Here is a 23781-nt window from a genome sequence, read left to right as displayed (position 1 = left end):
ATGGCCCCCCGAACCACCAACTCCACCCTGGAGATGCCCTAGCCTGCCAGGTCCACCCATGCCCCACGGCCCAGTTCTGCCATTGCAGGTGCTCCTCGTGTATTTAAGCCCTCATGTTTGCCTTGTTCTAGAATTGTCCCTGTACCACTGTGGGTAAGGTTTCTGTTCATGCCATGTTTGCTATGCCATGCCAAGCTAAGTCTGTTCTTTGTTCATGTTTTGGATTTAAGTAAATAAAACTGCACTTGGGTTCTGCAACTTGCCTCCAGTGGATTCCATTTACTAAAAATTAAAAATAAAAAAATAAAATAAAAATAGGCAACATGGTAAGGGTATTAAACGATTCATAAAAATAATTTGAAAGGCTAACAAGGGTAACATTTAATAAACATTACATGCATATAAAAATAATAAATGTATAAAGTGAGAATTTCCTGAATAGGGTCACATTTAACTATAAATGAAGCAGTCTCTCAGCAAGGGTTTGGCTATTTGGGACCAAGTGTTTGTTTTTAGTGATGCACTTAAACAATATTTGATAATTATGGTATTTAAATCTGTTTAATACATTTAAAAGTTTGTCACAATGAACAGAACATCAAATTATAACATTGATTGCATTTAATTTTGAGTTTAATTGTTGGGAGGTTGACACTTTCTAAGGTGGGACAGGCCGAAATCATTTAAGGGGAGATTTGATTTCAAATTCATGCTGTTATATATTACATAGTTTATTAAACATCTGTAACACTTTACAATAAGGTTTCATTAGTTAACTACTTCAGTTAACATGAACTAATAATGAACTATTTCTACAGCATTTATTAATCTTAATTTCAACATCTACTCACAGATTATTAAAATCAAGAGTTGTATTTAACAATGCACACTGAGCGGATATGAACAATGAACAGCTTAACTAACACAGATTAATAAATACTGTAACAAAAGTTTTGCTCATAGTTCATGTTAATACATGAACACATGTTCACAAATTAAACCTTATTGTAAAGTGTTACCAACATATCTAATCAAATAATATAAAAAACTGAGATGTGGCAATTAAGTGTGGCAATTGTGCAGCTTTCTTTAAACAAGTATTTTAACACATAAAAGTTGAGAATTTATCTGACAATGCAAAAAGGAGACAAAGAACAAGAAACTGAACTCCCTCTGTGTGTGTGTGAGAGAGAGAGAGCGCATAACCCCTAATTAAAAGTATTAGAAATCTTCCATCAGCATGAGAGGGAATTAATGTGGGGCTGTTGGCACATGAAGTCAATGCTTCAGGCTTCCTGTCTCCAAATAGGCAAACAGGAGGTGCATTGCAGAGAGCCAGTTGCCTTGGTAACAACAACTGAGCTGCATGGATTCCAAGCAGAAGCACTTATGAATTCTCAGGGGTGAATCTAACTACACCTTTAAAGATTAAATATTGACTCAACACAACACAGCAGCAAACAGAAACTTAGATGGTTAGAAATAATTACAAGTTTAACCTTTACTTACAAGTACATTCTTTCATTGTAATCTAATGACATAAAATACATTTTAAATTCATTTGTGGAGGACATTGATTTGAAGACACAAATATCATTTTTCATCTCTGGTGTACCGTAGATATGCGTCAGTCAAAAGCACATCATAATTTCTCTGCCTGAATGTTCTACTAAAACCAGAAGTTTCCACACACCTTGTTCCAGGCAGATGGACCCTTCTCCAAAGCCTCTAATAGACCTTTTTCACACTTCCGGGTTTTTGGCTTCCGGAATGAGCCACGCAGTGTAAAAGATTTTCCGGTTACAGTGATAGATAGCCTCGATCAGAACCAGTTCGGGAATCAAAGTCGTTTTACGAATTAAATGTCTTGAAAATGTTTGAACGGCCTTGGTGAATTATTGGTGAGACTACAGAGCTCTCATTAAGAGCTAAATTTAATAAATAATTTGAAGTGATGGCGGTTAAACTGGTTATATTCTTCGTGTATGTTTGGCGCGGCTGTGCATTATCGCTCTCCATGTGCTGTAAAGACAGTGTCTGTGTCTAAACGTGCATACTATGTGACATTATTAATATTCAGTACTATTTAGGGTGGATAGTATGCACATAATGAGATGTATAGAGTGTTTTTAGCGACGTGCTGGGGAAATGATCGACTAGTAGATCCCTTATCACACAAGCCTGATCCTCTGATTCGTGAAGCAGGACTGCTCGCACCATGATATTTCTGGATATAAACACTTCAGTCATCTCTCACTCATTTTCCTGTCATCATCATCTTAAAGTGTGTATTATGCGCAGCATTGTTGTGCTATTGCAACATGCAAAGACTGATAGTTGTGTACAGTGTGGTTTTGGAAATTATGTCTTAGTTTAATCATTTTAATCGATCAGGATTAATGATAACATATGCTTGAATGTGGGATGTGATGCCATATGAGACATGCTATATATTTTTTAAAACGTAGCTATTAAACTCACGACAATATTATGTATCTCACGACTTTATATCCCACATTAAAGTATATATTGGGAGTTAATTTTTTTAATTAATAAATTATATAAATGTTCGTAGTACGTAATACGATCTGGGAAATTGCTGAATGCGTAGCTGCGTAGCCTTTGCTGTATGACAGCTGATGATATAAATCCATCTTCCGGTAAATTCGATCAACGGTCTGAGTGGCTGTATAAGCTACAAACAAGTAGAAAATAATTTATTTGTAGATTATACAAAAGCTATTTGGAAAACAGACAAAACAGAAAAGGTAAGAAGCGATATTTGAGAAAAGAGCATATCAATGTAATAGCCGTAGACGCATAGCGGAACTAACTTTACCCTGCGTCACGTGATTTCCGATTCTTGTGAAAAAGGTCTATAAGGACCCTGTCAGTGATGAGCCCCAAGCTGATCACTTTAAGTGCAGAAAACTGTCCTGTTCCCCAGTGGCAGTGAAACGCAGAGTATCCATCCCTCTGTAAACAAACTCACTGCATTGATTTACCATTAGTTATATCAAAGACTATAGAATAACACAAGACGTGTCACACGTATTGTTTTGAATGGGAGAAAGTGTAACGCGGAATAAGTCCCGCTTTCTAAATAAAAGCCAATCGCCGACTGATAAAGTCATCGCGTCACTTCAGCGGCCGTTAGAATCACCAGTTTCGCGCGCCTCCGAACAGACGCGCATTTAGGTCTGCGCATGCGCATTAGCTTGATCCAGCCTGAAAAATAGTTTTTTGTCATGATTCGAGCGTTTAGAAACCAAATTTATGAGCCAGTTGTATTTAGATTTCATTGGTGATTTCAAATATGAAATTTAATCGTAAGGTTGGCGAACAGTTTTGGAGAATTTGATGTTTCCCCATTCAAAGAGATTGCATGATGCCCAGGATGCCCGAGAGGCGTTTCAAAGATGGCCGCTGAGTGAAATGACTTACGGACTTTGGTTATATCAGAGCCGTTGGTTATATAGAGGGTATGCATCGACGTCACTTTCCCGCCGAAAACGCGCTCCCTCAGCTGGACTGAGTGGCGAAAGAACCTGCTGCGTAACTGGATTAATAGGAGAAACGTCGAAAACGCGAGTAAAACTAACGAATTACCCTAAAGGTTGGACTCGAAAGTGTTTCTTACAACTTGTCAAATAATCCATGGATATTGACATGCAGCCAGGAGTGTTTCTTGACATTTATATGTGTGTTATTGTGTGTTTTTCGCGACATTCACGCTGAAAACCAATGCTGCTGCTCAGTCTTTTGCCACTCAGCGTGCGTAACCGCAGTCCTAACGGTCGACGGTGACGTCACGTGCATACCCTATATACACGCTTTTTACACATATGCACGAAAATCTGCAGAATTCTACAGGATGGATTTAAATGGTGGTATTACTTTATTAAACAGAAGAGTAGTAGAATATACTGACATCATATTAGACAAATTAGACAAAATATATATAAAATAACATAAGATATTTGTGAATGATTTGTGAATGTGAAGTCTGCTAAATAAATACATTTAAAATAAAATGTAAAATAAAATTTCCCAAAAGTTTATCAAGGTCGCAACTAACAGGGTTGCAATTCTGCAACGCTACAGTGGGTGAATGTTCCACATGGGCCTATAGATATCTGCATGTCTTGATATGATTAAAAAATTAGTTGATATTAGTTGGATGTCTGATAAAGTGATGCCTGTTTACACGCTACAATGACACAGCATTAATATAATTTATTGCAAGTTCTCACACAATTTTCTTGAACCGCAACTGGAAAGTTTAAACTACACATTCATATTACAGGAATGATTATTACAATTTTATTCAGGGTTTTTGAAAACTGGAGTATCTATCACTCCAAGATCGCTCAGAGCGATTTTCTTTCTTTCACCAGCAAACAGGAGAATAGAATGACCCCTGTAGGCTTGAGCAGACAAACAGTTTTTGCAGCTATAAGAGTAAAATACAGAAGCCCTCCTTTGATTTACCCTCTCTTTCTCTCATCTCTGTGTGAAAAAGATGATTTATGCTGGATTCTTTGTCTCCCAGCACTACTCGGTATAATATGTGTACAGGTTTGTCTTTCTCTGAGATATGATCTTGGTTTCCAGAGGCCAGGTTATGGAGATATGTCCGGATAGAAGGAAGAAGGAAATTATGAGTCAGGTTGTCATGATTATGATTGAGAGATTCTCTGTCTTCTTATGAAAGTGTGCCGGCGGTTGCTGATTGGTTACCTCAACCATAGATTGAAGAACAACAGCAACATCATCTTTTAATATTTTAAGTATTATAAATGTTACTATTTTGGTAACACTTCACAAGAAGTAATTATAAGTTATGAAGTTTAATGTTTAAACCCATAGACCTTAATCTAATTATGATTCTATTATTTGGTTATGATCTCTACACATGACATGCAATTGTGGTCATTATTTAACTAAATTATAAAGAGGGAACGAATTAATAAAACTTGAAATTAAGAATTCGGGAAAATTTATGAATTTGTGGCATCAATATGCATTTTTTCATCCACATACAGTAATGTGCGGGGATGTCTATATATGTGCAAAATTCATTTAAGTCATTCTTTCATTTATGTAGTAATAATTTCACTACATTAAGGTTAATATGATTCAAGTACTTTCACACTGAAACCAAGAATTGATATCTTGATGTATCTTAAACCCAGTGTTTGAAAACAGCTGTGCATATTGAGCAACATAAGGGCCGTGAGATCTAGATGAAAGTAATAAAGTAGCAAAAGTGTTAGTTTCTGTAAGTAGGTTATGCCCGAGGGTTCTCACAGTCCTGTCTGAAACTGCCTCTGAATTATGAGATCATTGCAACATCTGCCGGTTAGAGGGACTGACGCTGATGGACAGCCAGGTGTGTGTGTACATACTGTACAGATATACGCACACAAGCTCACTGCACTCTGATGACAAATGAAAGTGGAAATGAAATGCAACTTGTGTCATGAGATACCTGAATAGCTGTCTCAATATATTTACTCAGTCTGTGTGTGTCAGATTAAGCCATAAGATACATTCATTACAGGAGGAGAGTCTCTCCAGCTGCTCATTTGTGGTAAGGAATGAGCCACATTTTATATTACATGTTCATGATTCACATATATTATGTTAACATAATTCTATTGATGCAAACACAATTTATGCATTTGGCAGACGCTTTTATCAAAAATCACTTGCAATAAATTCAAGTACCATTCAAAAGTTGCGTTTGGTAAGATTTTAAAAATGTTTTGAAAGTCTCATGTTCACCAAGGCTGCATTTATTTGATCAAAAATACAGTGAAAACAGTAATATTATGAAAAATTATTACAATATTTCTATTTTAATATATTTTAAAATGTAATTTATTCCTGTGATCCATCATTTATTATCATTATGTGCTGCTTAATATTTTTGTGAGACATTTTTTAGGATTATTTTATTAATAGAAAGTTCAAATGAACAGCATTTATTTGAAATAGTCACTTTTGATAAGTTTAATGCACCTTTGCTGAATAAAAGTAATTACTTTCAAAAGAAAAAAGAAAAATCTTACTGACCCCAAACGATATCTCAAAGTGATTATATTGTAACATAAACATTATAATGTAAAATGTGACCTCCATTTCACATTTTTTTTCCTCACTTCCTGTGTCCAGGGATTTGAGACCTTCAGGCCGTTTCCAGAGCTCAGATCTGCTGATGATGGATAAGCCTTTAGCCTCTCAGATCACACACACTGGAGGACACAGATGAGGGATGGGAATCTCCATATTTTCCAATGACCTGCCTGCTTTTGCCTCTCAGCACTGACCACAGCTGTTTCTTTCATTGACATTTATTGAATGGCTGGCTCGAGGCTTCAGGGGTTAATTAAACTTATCTCAAAAACATATTTTTGTTGCGAACACTCACACGATGTGCTAATATCTCACTGTCTATACCCTCTCCAGCTCTCTGTCCTGTCAGTTACTGCTTTGAGCCGGAATCATTGGTCTTCCTTCCAGATGGGATGGGCGGCAGGACTGGTTTAACATTGGCACCTGGCCGACCCGGGGAGGAGGGGAGTGTTGGAGAGACACGTTCAGAGACTGAGCGAGGAGCATCAGGGGTCAGACCCGAGTCCATGTGACCTGCGAGAGATCAAACAGATATCCATGAGTCACATAAACTGACAGTCTAAAGTAATTGCATGAGTAGTCATTGGTATTTAAACAAATTTTTGGATAGATAGTAACACATATGTTTGATATCTATGTGAATAGCTTCTAAAACGTAAGCGGATTTTGGGCAGGTTCAAGCGGAATGAGTTTTTGCTGTTAAAAAGTCAGTGGAACAAAAAGTAGCCCAAGGTCTAGAGACATGAATATTTAAAGTTGAACTTCTTTTAACTTGAGAGCCACATTTTTACATTGCAGTGTCATGCGCAAGACGTTGCAAAAGATGCAAGATGTGTTAAAGACGTCCGTCTAGCACGTTTATATTGAAAAACAATGGGAAAGTAGAGCAGTAGAATGGAAAAGCATATTCTGTGTGAACGGCGCCTATGTATGTTCACCTTTAGATATGTACGAGCTAGATGCTAAAATGTGTAAAATATGAGCACAGAAAGGAATATGAGCTCTTGACCTCTAAGAGAGTCTCTGTCCTGCCCCAACATAGACATATCCAAAGGCTCTATGTTGGGCCCTGACCCAGTGTCTGATCCCCGGGCCGGGCTTTCCGCTGAGAGCGCCCCTGCTGAGCTCCTCATGGACAGGCCAGAACTGGCACGAGATTCCTCAGAACTGAGACAGAGGAGATGGAGAGAGAGAAAGATTAAGAAAGGTAAAGAGAGAGTTACAACATCCAAACAGTTTGCTGCAGACTATAGGTCAGTGATTGGCTTATGATCAATGATATAGAAATAAAATTCTATTTTCTGTCTATTACATACTTTACTCACCTGCTACAATAATGTAATGTCTTCATTTAAAGTCTTTTCTCAGCAAATACTGGTATATTAATTATATACATTACTAATCAAAAGTTTGGGGTTGGTAAGATTTTTAATGTTTTTGAAAGAGGTCTCTTATGCTTACCTATATATATATATACAATATATATATATACACCGTAGTAAAAAAACCAAAATCTATTTAAAATACATTTATTTCATACTAAGTATACTTAAAATCCATTAACATATTTATTGACATATCACTTAAGACTTACTTATATGAAATTATAATTAAACTTTATTTGAAGTATTTCTTTATTGAACAATGCACATTTCTTAATATTATGCTTAAAAAGTGTTTTAATTTCACTATTAATAAGGATTGTATGATCTTTGTACAATATCAGTCCTTAAATGCAAGATATTTAAAGTGTATCTAAAGTATACTTGCAATAGTTCTACTTTAGCACAATCAACATTTATACAACAGTTATTTCTGGTTCTCGAATATGATTGGCTGAGAGCCATGCGATATTCTAACAGCACTCCTAACTTTTCACCATTTGTATCACACAGCTTGAAGCGGCTGTTATGGCGGGAGAGCAAATCCACTGTATTTTTTACAAATATACACTTATTGTACCACGAACTGTATTTTTAGGTTTTTTTTTTAGGTGAGCATGTGGTTGTTTAGACATGAAATATGTGATCTAATCATAGTGCCAGCTACTTGTGTGATATTGCTCATATATTATATATATTCATATATACACGCACATAACAGCAATATTGTGAAGTATTACAATAAATTTTTTTTTTTAAATCTATTTTAATTTATTTTAAAATGTATTATAGTATTTACAGAAATCTTTTATAACATTGTAAATCTCTTTACTATCACTTTAATTAATGTAATGCATCCTTGCTTATCTTACTAACCCCAAACGTTTCAACAGTGGTCTGATTAATTCGACTGCAAACTTGAATCAACTGACAGCTCAAATGTTATGGTCTCGTTATACCACAATCCACAGTTCAGTTGGAAACTAAATCCAAATAGCAACAACAATATGGAAATGTTTCATTCTCTATAGGATTGAGTTAAAAACACAACCACACACACCAGCGCTAAATAAATAAACGTCTCAAGACACCCATTAAAAATAGGTTTTAATAAGTTTTGATTAGCATCAGATTTTTTTTTTTTTATAAGGATTTGGCAATGGTCCCTTCACAGATATCCCAAGATTCTACAGGCTGCATTTTCAATTGATTTCATAAAGACCACAGTAAAATTCATAACTAGATTGTGAAGTAACAAACTCCAAATGCATATTGCTTTTCCCTGGTGGAGGAGAAACAAAAAGTCACTGTTTAACACAATTTGGAGTAGCACATTAGTTTTCGGGCGTCTCTGTAAGTCTCAGAGGATTCCTCTTAATGAGCTAAATTACAGTGTATTTAAATATCTTGGGGACATGCATATTTCACAGGAGTAGTCTTGTATTTCCTCGCCTGGTTAGAGTCCCCGAGCTCACACACAGGAGAGGCAAAAGCACCGATAGTCATAAATCTGCATTTACGTGCTCCAACACATACATCTTCCAGATGGCCTGCGGCATGTCAGGTACCTAAATGCTTTAACTTTGAGCTGGGGATGAAAACTTTGATATTTGAGCCTGGATGTGTGTAAAATGGAGATGGAGGTTAAAAACATAAAGAGAGAGGCTACAAGATTAAACACGTCCTGGGAAATGATGTACACAAGGAGAGGACTTTGGGGAAAGGTTAATTGTCTTGCCGCGCTCAGGTCAGAGGCCGGAGGTGAAAATGTCAAGGTGTGTGTGGCATACCTGCTGTCCTCATCAGGGTCAGGACCGCTGAAGCCAACAGGACGCACTGAGGAGGAAGAGGGGCCTGCTGGAGGCAGGGAGTGAGAGGCTAATGATGATGGAGCTATTGGTGCACTCCTGTGATACACACAAAAACACACAGACAGTATCAGTTAAACACTATTTAGACACACCAGTCTGTGGTAGTACTTTTTGCTGAAGAGACTAAATTTTGGCATTTTATACAACCGCAATAGCTTGTTACAAATCCAGACCATTTAATTGTAGCCATTAAACTAAAAACAGTATTGAATTATCAACACAACATCATTGAAATGTCACTGAAATATCTCCAAAATGTTTTATAATGTCAATTAAAAATGGATCATTTCAACGTACACTATTATTCAAATGTTTGGGTAGGAAACAATGTTTTAATGTTTTTGATTTTTTGATAAATGAATAAGTGAATATATTGTGAAATATAATTACCATTTTCTATTTTAATATCATTTAAAATGTAATTTATTCCTGTGATGCAAAGCTGAATTTTCAATAGCCATTACTCCAGACTTCAGTGTCACATGATCGTTCAGAAATCATTCTAAAATGGTGATTTGCTTCTCAAGAAACATTTCTTCTTATTATTATCAATGTTGAAAACAATTGTGCTGTTTAATATGTTTGTGAAAACAGTGATGCATTAGGATTATTTAATAAATAGACAGTTCAAAACATAACAGTAAATGTCTTTACTGTCACTTTTGATCATTTTAATGCATCCTTGCTGAATAAAAGCATTAATTTATTTAAAAAATAAAAATCTTACTGACCCCAAACTTTTGAACAGTTGTATAAGTTATAATTCTGTTTATATGTGCATATTCAAATTTGGCATGTTGCATGCAATTTTATTAAAAACATATTACAGTGTTGCATTATTGGCTTTGCAACGTGCTAACACTAAATTCTCTTAGAGTCATTATTTGTGCAGTGTGCAGAGTTGTACACAAAAAATATTCCAAATCATCATTTTTGAGGTTCTAGCTGAGTTAGCATGATGGCTTAGAAAGTAGCTGCCTATGCAGACAGCAAGGCAGCTAACAAAATTTTGGATTGAGTCAATGTTTTGGGGATGGAACAGTGACAGTCTTTGGGTTATGTTACCTCTGAAACAGCTCGGCATAAGCACCAGGACTCTTCCCGCTCAAAGCTTCCCGAATCAGCTGCTGGCGTCTGTGATTGGAAGTCATTTCCTATGAAGTTCACAGAAATATATTGTGCTCGCTTAAATGTTCTGCTATTCCCAGCCCAGCCTTCTGTGGATTATATCAAGCTAATAATAATGTAAAATATGTATAACGCTCTCACTTACTGCTGGGGTCATGTCGGCCTGGATTTTGTTCTGGTAGTTTCTGCTGTAGGAGTCCATGAGGTCAATGGCCTCTGTCGTGTTGGCTGCCAGTAACTCGCCAGTTGCGTCTACAACAGAGTTATGGTTAGGGCACTCGGCCATCGTGAACAGATGTCTGCTGTGGCTGCAGCAGTGAAATGCCATAGCTTCACACTGAGTACAACTTTTTACAACTATTTTCTTTATAATCCTTTCGAAGCACCCTGCAAACAAATCTGACTTGACCCCATAAAAACAAATTAAGAGTTTTGTGGCTATTAGTCAAAAACGTCAAAGTTTCAGTTGAAAATGGAGGGAAATCTGTCAGCATTCTGTCAGATCTTCATTTGTGTTTCGATTTAATGACAGAATCAAGAACCTTTTATCTAATGCACAGATTATCTGTCTCATGAATTTAATGAATGACTCATGAAGAATGAAATTATTCATTAATTATAGTCAATTTATAGATTAAGAATTGCTATTAAATGCAACTGTCATCATCATTTCATATCAACATCTAGTATTAACTAATAGTGCAAATGAATGTGTTAATTATCATAGCAGGGCATGGATTTCAACTTCTAGCAATCTGTTTTAATGAATCCTTACCTAATGATTTGCAAAGATATGATTATATTATGACTTTAATTGTTGAAGCACATGACTAGTGTTGGGGGTAATGCATTACAAAGTAATGAATTACTGTAATTTAATTACTTTTTTCCTGAAGTAAAGTAAGGGATTACTAATGTTAAAATGTATGTTTTTAATTAACTGGATGAGAGAATTCAGTTAAATAAACCTAATATTTCAACTGTGAAATATCAGCATTGAAATGAAAACAGAGCTTGTCAAGCGATTTCATTGGGACCTTAAGTGAATGGCAAAGTTGGACTGTGATAGCTCACTCGTGGAGGTGTTGTCAGGTGTGACTGAGCTGCTGTCATCTCCTCCTCCCTGCTCCTCTAGACCCAGGTACTCTTTTACCAGCTGTTTTAGCATCCGGTAGGCCTCAGCACGATCATCTGATGAGCACAATAGAGGAGTGAAGGTATTTTTGTATGCCAAAACCTGATAAAAACCTGAATAAATGTTTGAAAATGTCTTGCTAAGGCAGTTAAAGGATTTGCTTAATTGTCACTTTGGAGATTCTTACAATTCACAAAGGAAAATATTCCTACAGACAGACACAGTGTAATTGACCTATATGGGTTAATAAAAGTTTGTTACCACAAGGGATGATGTTATCAAAGAAGCCAGGCTTTTCTCTGTTGATCTTGGCGTACAAATCAATGCGAGATATGGCTGTTTCCATCTGAGCGTTGCTGTAGAATCCTCTTGCTTTCAAAAAGCAGACGTAATTATCAACCACAGTGGGGATCAGCAAGATGTAACGGGGCTCAAAACATGAATTCTTCAAGCTATACACTCCCTGGTGTTGGAACAAACACACAAAACGTCTGGTGTAATTTAACTACTGTGGCGTTTGACCCAGTTTTGTGCTTGGTCAGTGGTGGAACATGTTTTCTTGATGCCATACCTCTAGTTCCATATGCACACAGCAGGCCAGACCTTCACGAGCCACACGCTCAATAGACTCCCGAGACAGGCCATACCAATGTCCTCCGTATTGCATCGTCTGGACAAACTGACCCTGACAGTGAGAGAATAAAACCGAAAAAGACACTGTAAGAGGAACATGGCTGTTCAAATTAATCTCTGAATGGGCATCATCATGGATGTTCAGCACAGATTCTTCACTGCAGAATGACCTGAACTCTCAACCTTTGGGTTGCAAGGGAACATCGTTCTTCTCCCACAGACAAACCTTTGAACCCTGTGTCCAACTGCACCTGGGTCCATTTAGCAGCCGTAGTCAAGCTTTTACTGGCAGAAAGCAATTCTCAAACACATGTTTCTACATCTCTGGTCAAGGTGGCTTTAAAACATCAGTACAAATACCAACCATGCTCTAATTCTTCCCTATTTTTGCTTTAACAGGCCCAGAGAGAAGCACCAAGCAGGAAAAAGCAGAGGAGCGTTTGTGTCTGCAGAATGCCGACACACATCTGTGTTTGTGCGATATAGGTAGGAGAGGTTAGTCTGTAAAAGTCTCTTCCTCTGTGCTGGCGGCATAAGGTTATAATCGCACATCAAAAGGCTTCCTTCCAGCCTCTATCAATCAATAACACTGGACTTATATAGCAACTCTTAAGAGCTAAACGAGATAGTGGCGGCACAGACTAGGTGTGCGCTCTCTCAGAAGCACCTGAGGGGCCTGGGGATAAAGAGAATCTAGGGCGAATTCTTTCTCCTCTTCACATTTTTGGCATGTCATTGCTTTATAGACCAATATGACCTCTGGGAGTCTGTTTCTGCAGATGAATGGGCATAAAACTGTAACACAACAGTCCACTCTTATGAGTAAAATACTGCAAAAGCAGATCAGAATATAATAAAAGTCTGGCTGTCTGACTGAAGTCTTTACCATTTGAATCATGTTCTGAAATTCTTCCTCAGTGACAAAGTGATAGTCTGATCCATCCTCTTCCCCGTAATAGGGCCCTCTGGTGGTGTGGCAGGCTCTGCAACAAACAAATCGATTATAGAAACTCACAATAAACTAGGGCTACATATAGGGCTATGTATTAATATAAATAAAAAAGTCATATTGAATGGGACAAAAACAGAGGGAAGGTGGCTAATAAAAAACTTAAGTGGAAAGAGATTTTTTTTACATTTCTAACAGCCCTAACAGGATGTTTCACACACACACAAAAAAACAGTAAAAAGTCCATCACTCCCAAACAAAATCACACCAATCACCATTCTTTCCAAATATAGCTATTCATGTCATCTTGAGAGAAGTCCTGTATTTTATCATATAGCAGAAAATAAAATATTGCAATGTCAATATCGTGCAGCTCTAAGATAAACACAATTACATCACATTATACAGCTTATTTACCCATAAGCGAAATAGTCGCTGAATTCCTGGCACAGCTTATGGGCAAGTTCCCTCTTCCCACAGGCCTGCGGGCCAGTGAGGACCAGCATGGGGTACGGAGCATCCAGACTGGGGAGAGTACTTGTGGAATAACATGCAAAAATGCATATTAGCTAATGCTGTTGTGGTAAACCATGCTACTGAACTTCCTGTGAGTTCAACCATGTAGTTTATAACCAACTGGGTGACTTCAAACAGCCTCACTACACAGCTCCAGAATCATTTTAGTTCAGATCAGAGCTCTATGAGTGGTTGAAGGGCTTTCTGCTTGAGGAAAGTGGCCTTTGTGGACTAGACAGGCCCATAAAATAAAGAGGAAAGCGGATCGAAAAGTCGCACCTGTCAAAAATAACCTGTGGTTGCATGAGCTGGTACATCAAGTGGGTCATGTGATCTCTGGCTGCGATCACCTCCATAGGAGGGTCGTACTTGTTCAAAGCAGACACCTGAAAATGAAAGACAACAGAAATGTGACTCACTACTCAACCTTGCCATAATCATTCAAATATGTGCTTTATTTTCTGACAAACTTTCAGAGCATTCAAGTTACTTTCAGGTTCTTTTCTGTTCAATTCAGATCCTTGAACCTTGAGCTCTGGACGCAAGCAAATGCTATTCAAAATGTTTTTGTACATTTTTTTTTTTTTTTTTACACTAGATCACCTTCTCCTCTGCAGTTACATTGTGTTGGTCCAGAAGTATGAGGTGTTGGAGGAGGAAGATTAAAGCCAGTCTATAGTCATCTTGGTTCTGCAAGAAGCCAAATGGCTTTGAGTATAAGGTAATGACTTTAGGCCCATTGTTACATTGCTTTGGAGTTGAGATGTTTATTGTGGCCTTACCTGCACTGGGTTTCTCAGGAGATTAATTTCTCTCAATAAAATCAGGTCATGCAAATGTGTAGCCTCCTTTATCTCACTGATCTGATATACAAGGAACAAAAAACAAGACGTTTCGAGTCATTTGTTAAGTGAAAAATCTAGCTCACTACAAAAACTGTCATTGGGAGATACCTTTTCAAAAGGTACACTTTTGTACCTTATTTAGCACTAAAGTGTACATATTAAGACCACATATACACTCTCAGAAAAAAATAAATGCAAAGATTGCTCAACTGTGTAGATCTAAAAGGTGAATATTTGCACCTTAGAGTAGTAATATATATACCCTTAAAGTACTACTATGGACCTTTTAAGAGATATAATGCCCAAATGACAAGCTGTTGTGCCCCTAAAGGTACAATTTTTGCACATTTATTTTTAGTTCTCACATTTTAGACTTCCTAATAATTTTCACTGGGTCAGATTGGTTCCTTTTGGTTTGTTATGCTCTGAGGTATAACATTAGAGCCATTTGCATAACACAATATGACAGGAATATGACAGCTCCTTTACCAGATTGTTCTCAAGGTTGACGGTTCCCAGGAGATGGAGGTTCTGGAGACCCGAGAGGCTTTGAATCCGATTACTGGACAAATCCAAAACTTGCAGGTTGCGTAGAGTCTGGAGATTCTCAATCTTGTGTATCACATTCCCCCTCTTAAAACACAGACACATACACAAGAATTATTTAAATGACGCAAAGAACAGTAACTAAAATGCACTGCACATGATCTGCATGGTCATGTGCTACTTCTATATGGCTGTGACTGTGTGATTGACAGGTGAGCTCAGTTAATTCAAGGCTGATGTGTAAGGACTGACAGGTGAACATCTGGTAAGATGTAGCGAGTGCATATCAATGACTGAGAGACTCACCTTTTATTTAGAGTCTGAGCAGCTTCTTTTAACAATGAAATGTGTGAGTCAAATTGACCAACTATAATAAATGTAATATAAATTTTGTATGCACATTGCAGGCATATTCATGAGAAAAAGCATTCTGACAACTCATAAATCGAAAACGGATCAAATTGACCTGCAACCTAATACGAGGGCTAGAAATTTTCAAGCTTCCAAAGCCTTGGCCTTACAAAACCCCCATGCCTGGCACAGAACAGCAGGAGACGTGACCGGGAGGGGCTTTGGAAGATCCAGATCCAAAGTGTGATGGGTGTAAGAGAAACAGGCTGACAGGCGCACGCTGTTCAGGGTCTCAAAGCAACAGGGGGTGGACAGGTTCAGTGCGTGGGAGAGTGTGTACGAGCGTGTTTTTATTTTGAACAGGGTCCAGGCTCTCTCACGCCAGCAGCTTGGCCTCATGGGGACATGGACACCAAAGGACGCAACGCTGCTGACGATGAAGAATCTCTTTGATAAAGGACAGCATAAACATCCTTCAGCTGAGTGGCAAAGGTCTGGTGGCACGCTGGCCTGCCATATGGCGGGCTTCAACACCAGGCTTTGTTATATTTTCTGAAAAGGCTGTAGCTTAATCATGCATACTGTCTGAAAAACACACAGTTAGGGGATGGTTCTGGGGAAAAAACAGTAACTGTCAATGATATCAAAATAGTAGGAGGACGTGCCAAAACAAGAGGCTGTAGTGTTGCCCAAACTATCACAGTCAGTGAGCATGGCAACCTCTCTAAAAGTGTTGACACAACAACATAATCTGGAAGAGGATGACAGGTGACGGGGAGATATTATGGGGTGAGCAGAAAATATGTCAACAGGTTATGCAGTCTGACGCTAATTAATCCAACAGAGACTTGTAAACACTTCGGGGAAAGACAAGGAAGACCTCACATTTCTGTATTCCAATCTAAAATTAAAATCAAGCGTGATAACATTTATTTATTGCTTCATCATGAAGACGATGACATATTTTCCCAAACAGAAATTAACATTTTTTTGTTTCATATTCAGTACCTGTCCTTGCCTTGCCACTGTTAATTTCCAACCTCAAAACACACATTAATTAATCTGCAAACCTGCCCTTAACAAGTAAATATTTCACAAAATACACTCATATTTTATACCTCTCTGCACTTATTAATCATCAGGAATAAATTAGCTGTGTTAAATTGGTGTTGCTGTTAAGGTGTAAATGTCTGTAGTGTGTGTGTGTGTTTAAGAGGGCTGATGGTACCAGGCAGAGCTCTCTGAGGGGCAGATGGTCCAGACCCCTAATGCGGGAGATGTTGTTATGGGCCAGGCTGAGGTGTGAGAGCCTTTTGCACTTTTCCAATCCCCTGATGGCACTAAACAAATTATCTGAACAGTGAGGAATGGTCAAAGAATGCTTTGTACACTTGTTTTTAACAAATCAATAGTTTACAGGGTCATAAAACTCCAAAACACATTTTTTTTAGATGTGAACAGACATGTACAGGCTGCACATCACTGAAAACACAATACAACCAGTGGAAATTGGTTATTTTTACATTTTTTTGAGCAATTGAAAAGCAAAGTCGAAGCAACGTCACGGAATCTGACGTAGAAGTGTGCCTCCGGAGTGTGTGATTGGCTGATGGGGCTGAAAGGCATGATTCTACGCCATCCGGTTCTGACCACTTCTCTGCATTTATTCATGAGAATGATCTCTTTAAACCCAATCAATGCGCTGTATTACGCAAGAACATGCGGAGCACACATGAGAGCAGTCACGACGCTCGCAATGTGGATCAAAGATCATTTATGGACTGGAATAAGCGTGTTTCAAGTTTTTATGGAAATATTTCACATACCTAAGTGCTTTATACATGAACCAGCATCATGTATGCGCATACATTTAATCACGTCTTCTTCAAATTAAATATCCGTACAAATAGCCAGCAGCCATATCACCCTGTAGCCCAAGACTGGTTGCCCACTGAAGCTAAGCAGGTCTGAGCCTGGTTAGTACCTGGATGGGAGACCTCCTGGGAAAACTAGGTTGCTGCTGGAAGAGGTGTTATTGAAGCCAGCAGGGGGTGCTCACCCTGTGGTCTGTGTGGGTCCAAAGCCCCAGATGGGGACATTATACTGTCAAAAAAGCACCGTGCTTCGGATGAGACATTAAACCGAGGTCCTGACTCTCTGTGGTCGTTAAAAATCGAAAAGAGTTTTTTGCCCATTGGCCTCTGACCATCGTGGCCTTCTAATCATCCCCATATACTGATTGGCTTCTTCACTCTGTCTCCTCTCCACCAATAAGCTGGTGTGTGGTGGGCGTTCTGGCACAATATGACTGCCGTCGCATTGTCCAGATGGATGCTGCACATTGGTGGTGGTTGAGGAGATTCCCGCTTCAATATGTAAAGTGCTTTTAGTGTCCAGAAAAGCGCCATATAAATGTAAGTAATTAATATTATTAATTATTATTATTATTATTATTATTAAATAAGGACACTGAGTACAGCTGTACATCTGATCATGAATGTGATGACATGAGGAAATGATGTAGACTGAAAATTCAAAGAACAATGGACAAAAAAGTAACTATTCCTTTATTCTTTCTGTGTGTCGTTTGTTCAGAGACTATAGTGCTTGTAAATATAACTAAAATATTATTAGACCTTTTAAATGTTCTTCCGCGTTTCTCCCTTGTTCTTGGGTTTTTGTTGTCATATCGGGTTAAAATATATTTTTAAAATGCATCAAGGTGCCCTCAGCTTTTTTTTTTCTTACCATGGTCATATTTTAATATTCATATGTCTGTATAATGAGTGTGTTGCAGGTCTGTTTTATTGGTTGTTGTCTCCCCTTTTCCCACCCTCTTCTCTCCCACTTTTCCACTTACACGCCCATTTCTTGAGACTGTTTCAACTCAGAGGGGTGAACGACCAGGCTAAAACAGGGAGTGTGTGTGTGGGGGGGTGGGGGGGGGGGTGATTGTTCATGACTCTTTAAAGTCAAGATGAATCACCCTAGTTACTTTTTAATTGCACATTCTTGGTCTTAGTGTAATTGTAATTTATCAGGGCATGCTATTTAAAAAAAAAAAGTTAATCAATTTCCCCCATTCTGGTATATGACACCCACTTTTCCCTATCCAATCAATTCCCGATGAATAAAACCAGGTCCTGTCCTAGTTAACACTTTATTTCAGTGGTCCACTTTAGACATTCTATTAACTATAAGTAACTTTGCAACTACATGTCAACTAACAGTCATTAGAGTATCAGTAGAATATCTGCTTAATATCTGCTAATACTTTATTGTGATGCTTCCCCAACAGTCATTCTACTGACTATAAGTGACTTTGCAACTACATGTCAACTTATTTTACGAGTGTTGTCAAAAGCACTGACTTCGGTACCAAGTTATTGTGCATTGATCTGTGCATTGATCATTGTAGCCAATCACAGACATATATGTTGAGCTTGTGAACACAATGGCCAATCAGAAGTGTTTACGAACCCTACTACCTAACAGTCTACTTACAGTACATTCCACTAATGTAGTTGCAAAGTTTCTTAGTTAGTAGAATGTCAAAAGTGGACTATCAAAATAAAGTGTAACCCCGCCCTATATTATTTTCACTTTGAATAGTGTTTTTTACTTGGAAATACATTACTGAAGTAAAATGAATTGCGAACATTGTGTCATCCTTTGCAACATTCAAAAGGATACAGTCAAGAATCAGTTTGGACAAAGAAGAATATGCAGAAAGATCCTTCATTGCTGCAATCTGGTTGTGTGAAAAATTCACCTCCTGAAAAAAAGAAAAAAAAAGAAAAGAAAATTACATTATATGAAAGATGATCATACAAAAAGCAAGAAATGACAAAAAGAAAATTATGAACCTTCTAGAAATAACTTTTTTTTTGTATTTTTTGTAAATAAAAAAGGTAAAACATGTCTAACATTAATAGTGAATAATCTATGAGACACGATAAAGTTATTCTTCATTCAGCGATGCATGGGAAAATTGAACATCACATGATTATAACAATGCTCTGTACTGAATTGAATCACCTTGAGATTTTTTGGCGGCTGGAATCCAAAAAAATCAGTGAGATGGTTGTGGGAAGCATCCAGTATGATGAGGTGTGGCATGTGACTCACGCAGGATAGATCTGCCAGTCACAAAACATTAGGCAGAAAGAGCAGGAGAAAGATGGATGACAAGCATCCACACAGCTGAGATTATTTATCCAGCTACCAAGCAACCATGAAGGGCACGGATGAAAAAAAATCCGGCAAACATTTTCAACAAGAGGATATTAGAGCAAATATCTACATTAGCGGAAGACAAATATGAGCTGTTCTGAAACATGACAGCAAATTTCATTTCACCATATAGTTTACTTTTAACACAAACATTAAGCAGGTGTAAACCTACCTTTGATTTTATTGTAGGGAAGCTCTAGCTTTTGTAGATAGATGTAATTGCATAAAATGGAGACATTTTTCAAGTCTCGCCCCTGTGGCCAAACACAATCAGAGATTCAGTTAAGGTGCCAATAAAATGTCATCCAGTAAAACCCTGAAACTAGAGGAGAGTATGACGCATTAGAAAAAGGATGTAAACTAATTTGGAGGCCACTTCTGTTTCTCTCCAGCAAAGTCATGCAACTAAATAATATCAGTGCTTCCTGAAAAAATATATTAATATTCTACCCGAGCTTTGTCGAGTAAGCCTGGGAAATTTTATTATGGAAAATATCAATTGTTGCATAGTGATGTTACAGTCTCAGTGTGTGTGTAGATCAGATTGTGGGAAGCAAATATTCCCAAAAGGACAGTAAAACCACTTATATTGTGTGCTGATCATCCAATAGAAAACAGCTTATTAGACATACTAAATAATGTCTTAACCCGTTTACCAGTCAAAACAGTGATTTATACCTATCAAAAAACTGTCAAAGCTGCTACTCAATAAGACCTAATTAAATACATTTGTGACCCCGGACTACAAAACCATTCATAAGTCTCACGGGTATATTTGTAGCAATAACCAACACCACACTGTATGGGTCAAAATTATCGATTTTGTCTTTTATGCCAAAAATCGTTCAAGATATTAAGTAAAAATCATGTTCCACAAAGATTTTTTGTAAATTTCCTACCATAAATATATCAAAAATGTATTTTTGTGAGTGAATTGTTAAGAACTTCATTTGGACAACTTTAAAGGTGATTTTCTCAATATTTTGAGAAACCACACATCAATAGAAAGCTTATTTATTCAGCTTTCAGATTAGGTATAAATCTCAGTTTAAAAATTTTTACCCTTATGAATGGTTTTGTGGTCCAGGGTCACAAATATATTTTATTATCAGTCATTTGAGGTGAAAATGGGAATGATAAACCAAAATAAACACAATCTGCAATTTTATTTGTGTGAATTAATCAACAACTTATCCAAAATGTGACTCTACAATTATCACAAATGAATTAAGTTTGACCCTTTGGATATTATATGTACAGTGCCAAATATGGTCACGTGACTGTTTACACAAGCCATGAAACAAAGACGTACAAATGATACTAACAAATCTTTTTTACAGTCTATGATACAAATGCATAAAGATTTGTGAGAGGCTTTGCTTTAATTGATAGAAAATATTTTGGTCAGTATAAAAACAATACAAGGCAATGGAAATCCCACAATGACATTAAAAAACAAATATGAATGTGTGCTGATCACTCACTGGCACAGAGAGGCACAGGTAAGTGTGCTGGAGTCCTGTGGCTGACTGTCCCAGGTTGGACAGGCATTTAAACACCTCGTCCTCCGTCAATTCACCATCATTCTCCATTAGAAAAGAACAATTGAAGGAAACCATAACGATAAGTATAAGTATTAAGTATAGAATATGAGTAAATAACCATGTTTGAGGGCTGTTACCTCCATTGTTGTTGTGTGTATTAATTGTGTCACCTCTCTTCTTTTGCCGTCTCTATGGTTCCCTGTCTCCAGAGAGCACCGCGTATTACTTGAGGAAGTAAGGAATCTGACATGTTCAGCTTCACACAAACGCCAAAGACGGAATATTTGACGCCATTAATTACGAAAAAAACTTATTTTCCTCCCCTAAATGGATACAAGTAAAGCCGGACTTTCTGTGAGGAGCAAGGATAACCGTGAAAGTTGCACGCGCATCGGTTGCCTGGCAACCATACATAAACTAAAGCAGCTCAAGCGTTTTGCACATGCGCATGAATGCAACGCTACGATTCAGCTATCTGACTTAAAGGATTAGTTCACTTTCAAATTAAATTTTCCTGATAATTTACTCACCCCCATGCCATCCAATATGTTCATTTGTTTCTTCAGTCGAAAAGAAATTAAGGTTTTTGACTAAAAGATTCCAGGATTATTCTCCATATAGTGGCCATTCAATGGAGCCCAACCGGTTAAAGGTCAGTTTCATTGCAGCTTCAAAACGTTATACACATCCCAGACGAGGAATAAGGGTCTTATCTAGAGAAACCATCGCTCATTTTCAAGTTTTAACAATAACATTCAAGTTTTAACCATAAATGCTCATCTTGAACTAGCTCTCTTCTTCTTCTCTATTAGAATTCCAGCAGTGCAGACGCTGCTAAGTGTATTAATGCCCTCCACAGGTTAAAGTTTGAACTAATTGTTATATACTTGCACTAGCATATTGTATATGACAGTTTAGTTCAAACTTTGACCTGTGGAGGGCAGTAATACACTTAGCAGCATCTACACTGCTGGAATTCAAATAGAGAAGTAGTGATGGGAAGTTCGGTTCTTTCCCGCGAACCGGTTCTTTCGGACAGTTCGATTCAATAAACCGGTTGAAAAAAACGGTTCACCGGTTCTTTTACGCTCCGACGTAATGACGTCATCCGCGGGCCGGGAGGAAAAAACTTAACACATTCAAATATATAAAGTCAGTAATCATAACACCAGTCAACTAAAACATTATAATCTGAAGCATTTCTTACAATTTAGTTTTGCATTTAAAGCATCCAAAACACATGACAAAATGAAAAAATAAATTTGTAGAACTATTTCTGAACATTAGTTTGATCTGTGTACAAAATATTATGTTCATGTTGGCATGTAGTTTATTATGTACAGGCTATTATGTACAATATTTTATGCTATTAATCTGCTATGGTCTATATGGAAAAGCACAATAAACTTTTGTATTTTGAATTAAGTCATAAACATATTTCCAGTATGTTTTATAAAATTACACTGTCCGATGTTCAACAAAACTTGGCTAACGTGCTTTTCGTTCTCTTGAAAAATTACACGCATGCGCAGTATCATCAGCTCACCGGTTCTCAAAACGGACATGTCCGAAAGAAGCGGTTCTCGGTTGTGTACTGATGATCCGAACACCGTTGCAACCAGTTCTTGACTCGAGAACGGTGACAGGCCGTGTATGTTCGTTCGTGTACGCCGCGCACGCGCACTCATATCAGCTGCTCTGCTGCTTGTGCCCATCATCATCAGTTCTCTCTTCACAGCAGGTTATGTCGGTGTACTGTTGGAGTAACTGAATAACTCCGGGATGTTGGTTTATTTTGAGAGGTAGTGTCAGGCACGTTAAAAAGTGAGTAACTTAAGTTATTTGTGGATTCGTGTTTGCTAACTGGAGATGCGAACTGTTTGGAACGATTCAGACCGATTTGATGAACTGGTTCGACCGGTTCACTAAAAAGAACTGGTTAAAAAGAACGATTCGTTCGCGAACCGGACATCACTATAGAGAAGAAGAAGAGAGCTAGTTCAAGATGAGCATTTCTGGTTAAAATATTTGAAATTTTACTTTTTTTTTTTCTTTTAAGAAAATGAGCGATGGTTTCTCTAGATAAGACCCTTATTTCTCATCTGGGATCACTGTAAACTGTAATTTTGACCTTCAACTGTTTGGGCTCCATTGAAGTCCACTATATGGAGAAAAATCCTAGAATGTTTTCATCAAAAACCTTAACTTCTTTTCGACATGAACATCTTGGATGACATGGGGGTGAGTAAATTTTCAGGAAATTTTAATTTGATAGTGAACTAATCCTTTAACATAATATAAATACAGGAATACATAAGGATAGGCCTATTTATTACTATTATACAGTTATAACTTATATTATAAAACTCATATCATAAATTATATACGCCTACATAAGTTATAGAATACTTATATTTTATATATATAGTGTATGCAGTATGTGCAAATAATTAAATTAAATAAAATCTCAAAACTTGTGGAAAAATACAGATGATGTTCTCTTCTGGCAT

General features: G+C 37.5%; 1 protein-coding gene across 1 annotated transcript; it reads right to left on the bottom strand.

Annotated features, from left to right (window-relative positions):
• Window positions 1-5922: 5922 nt before the first annotated feature.
• Window positions 5923-21245, bottom strand: lrguk (leucine-rich repeats and guanylate kinase domain containing). Its single transcript, XM_067391026.1, has 19 exons — window positions 21212-21245; window positions 19900-19981; window positions 19533-19633; window positions 19188-19269; window positions 16723-16847; window positions 15087-15230; window positions 14535-14615; window positions 14356-14442; window positions 14032-14138; window positions 13654-13773; window positions 13174-13270; window positions 12226-12339; window positions 11916-12117; window positions 11594-11710; window positions 10665-10771; window positions 10457-10545; window positions 9311-9427; window positions 7148-7305; window positions 5923-6651 (listed from the first exon to the last, which is right to left on the bottom strand). The coding sequence occupies exons 3-19, from the start codon at window positions 19611-19613 to the stop codon at window positions 6488-6490; spliced, it is 1992 nt and encodes a 663-aa protein (XP_067247127.1). The 5' UTR covers window positions 19614-19633; window positions 19900-19981; window positions 21212-21245; the 3' UTR covers window positions 5923-6487.
• Between the last annotated feature and the right edge of the window lie 2536 nt (window positions 21246-23781).

The sequence above is a fragment of the Chanodichthys erythropterus genome, chromosome 8 (genome assembly GCF_024489055.1).
Source record: "Chanodichthys erythropterus isolate Z2021 chromosome 8, ASM2448905v1, whole genome shotgun sequence".
In the NCBI taxonomy this organism is placed as follows: Eukaryota; Metazoa; Chordata; class Actinopteri; order Cypriniformes; family Xenocyprididae; genus Chanodichthys; species Chanodichthys erythropterus.
The sequence above is the reverse complement of the archived record's forward strand: the minus strand, read 5'-3'. Positions and strand labels throughout refer to the sequence as shown.

Coding starts and splice junctions, on each gene's coding strand:
- lrguk (XM_067391026.1), bottom strand. CDS start 19,613: ATGCCACACCTCATCATACTGGATGCTTCCCACAACCATCTCACTGAT. Junction 14,139..14,355: donor ATGTAACTGCAGAGGAGAAG/GTGATCTAGTGT, acceptor TTTCATTTTCAG/GTGTCTGCTTTGAACAAGTA. Junction 10,772..11,593: donor ACCTGACAACACCTCCACGA/GTGAGCTATCAC, acceptor ACTCTGTTGTAG/ACGCAACTGGCGAGTTACTG.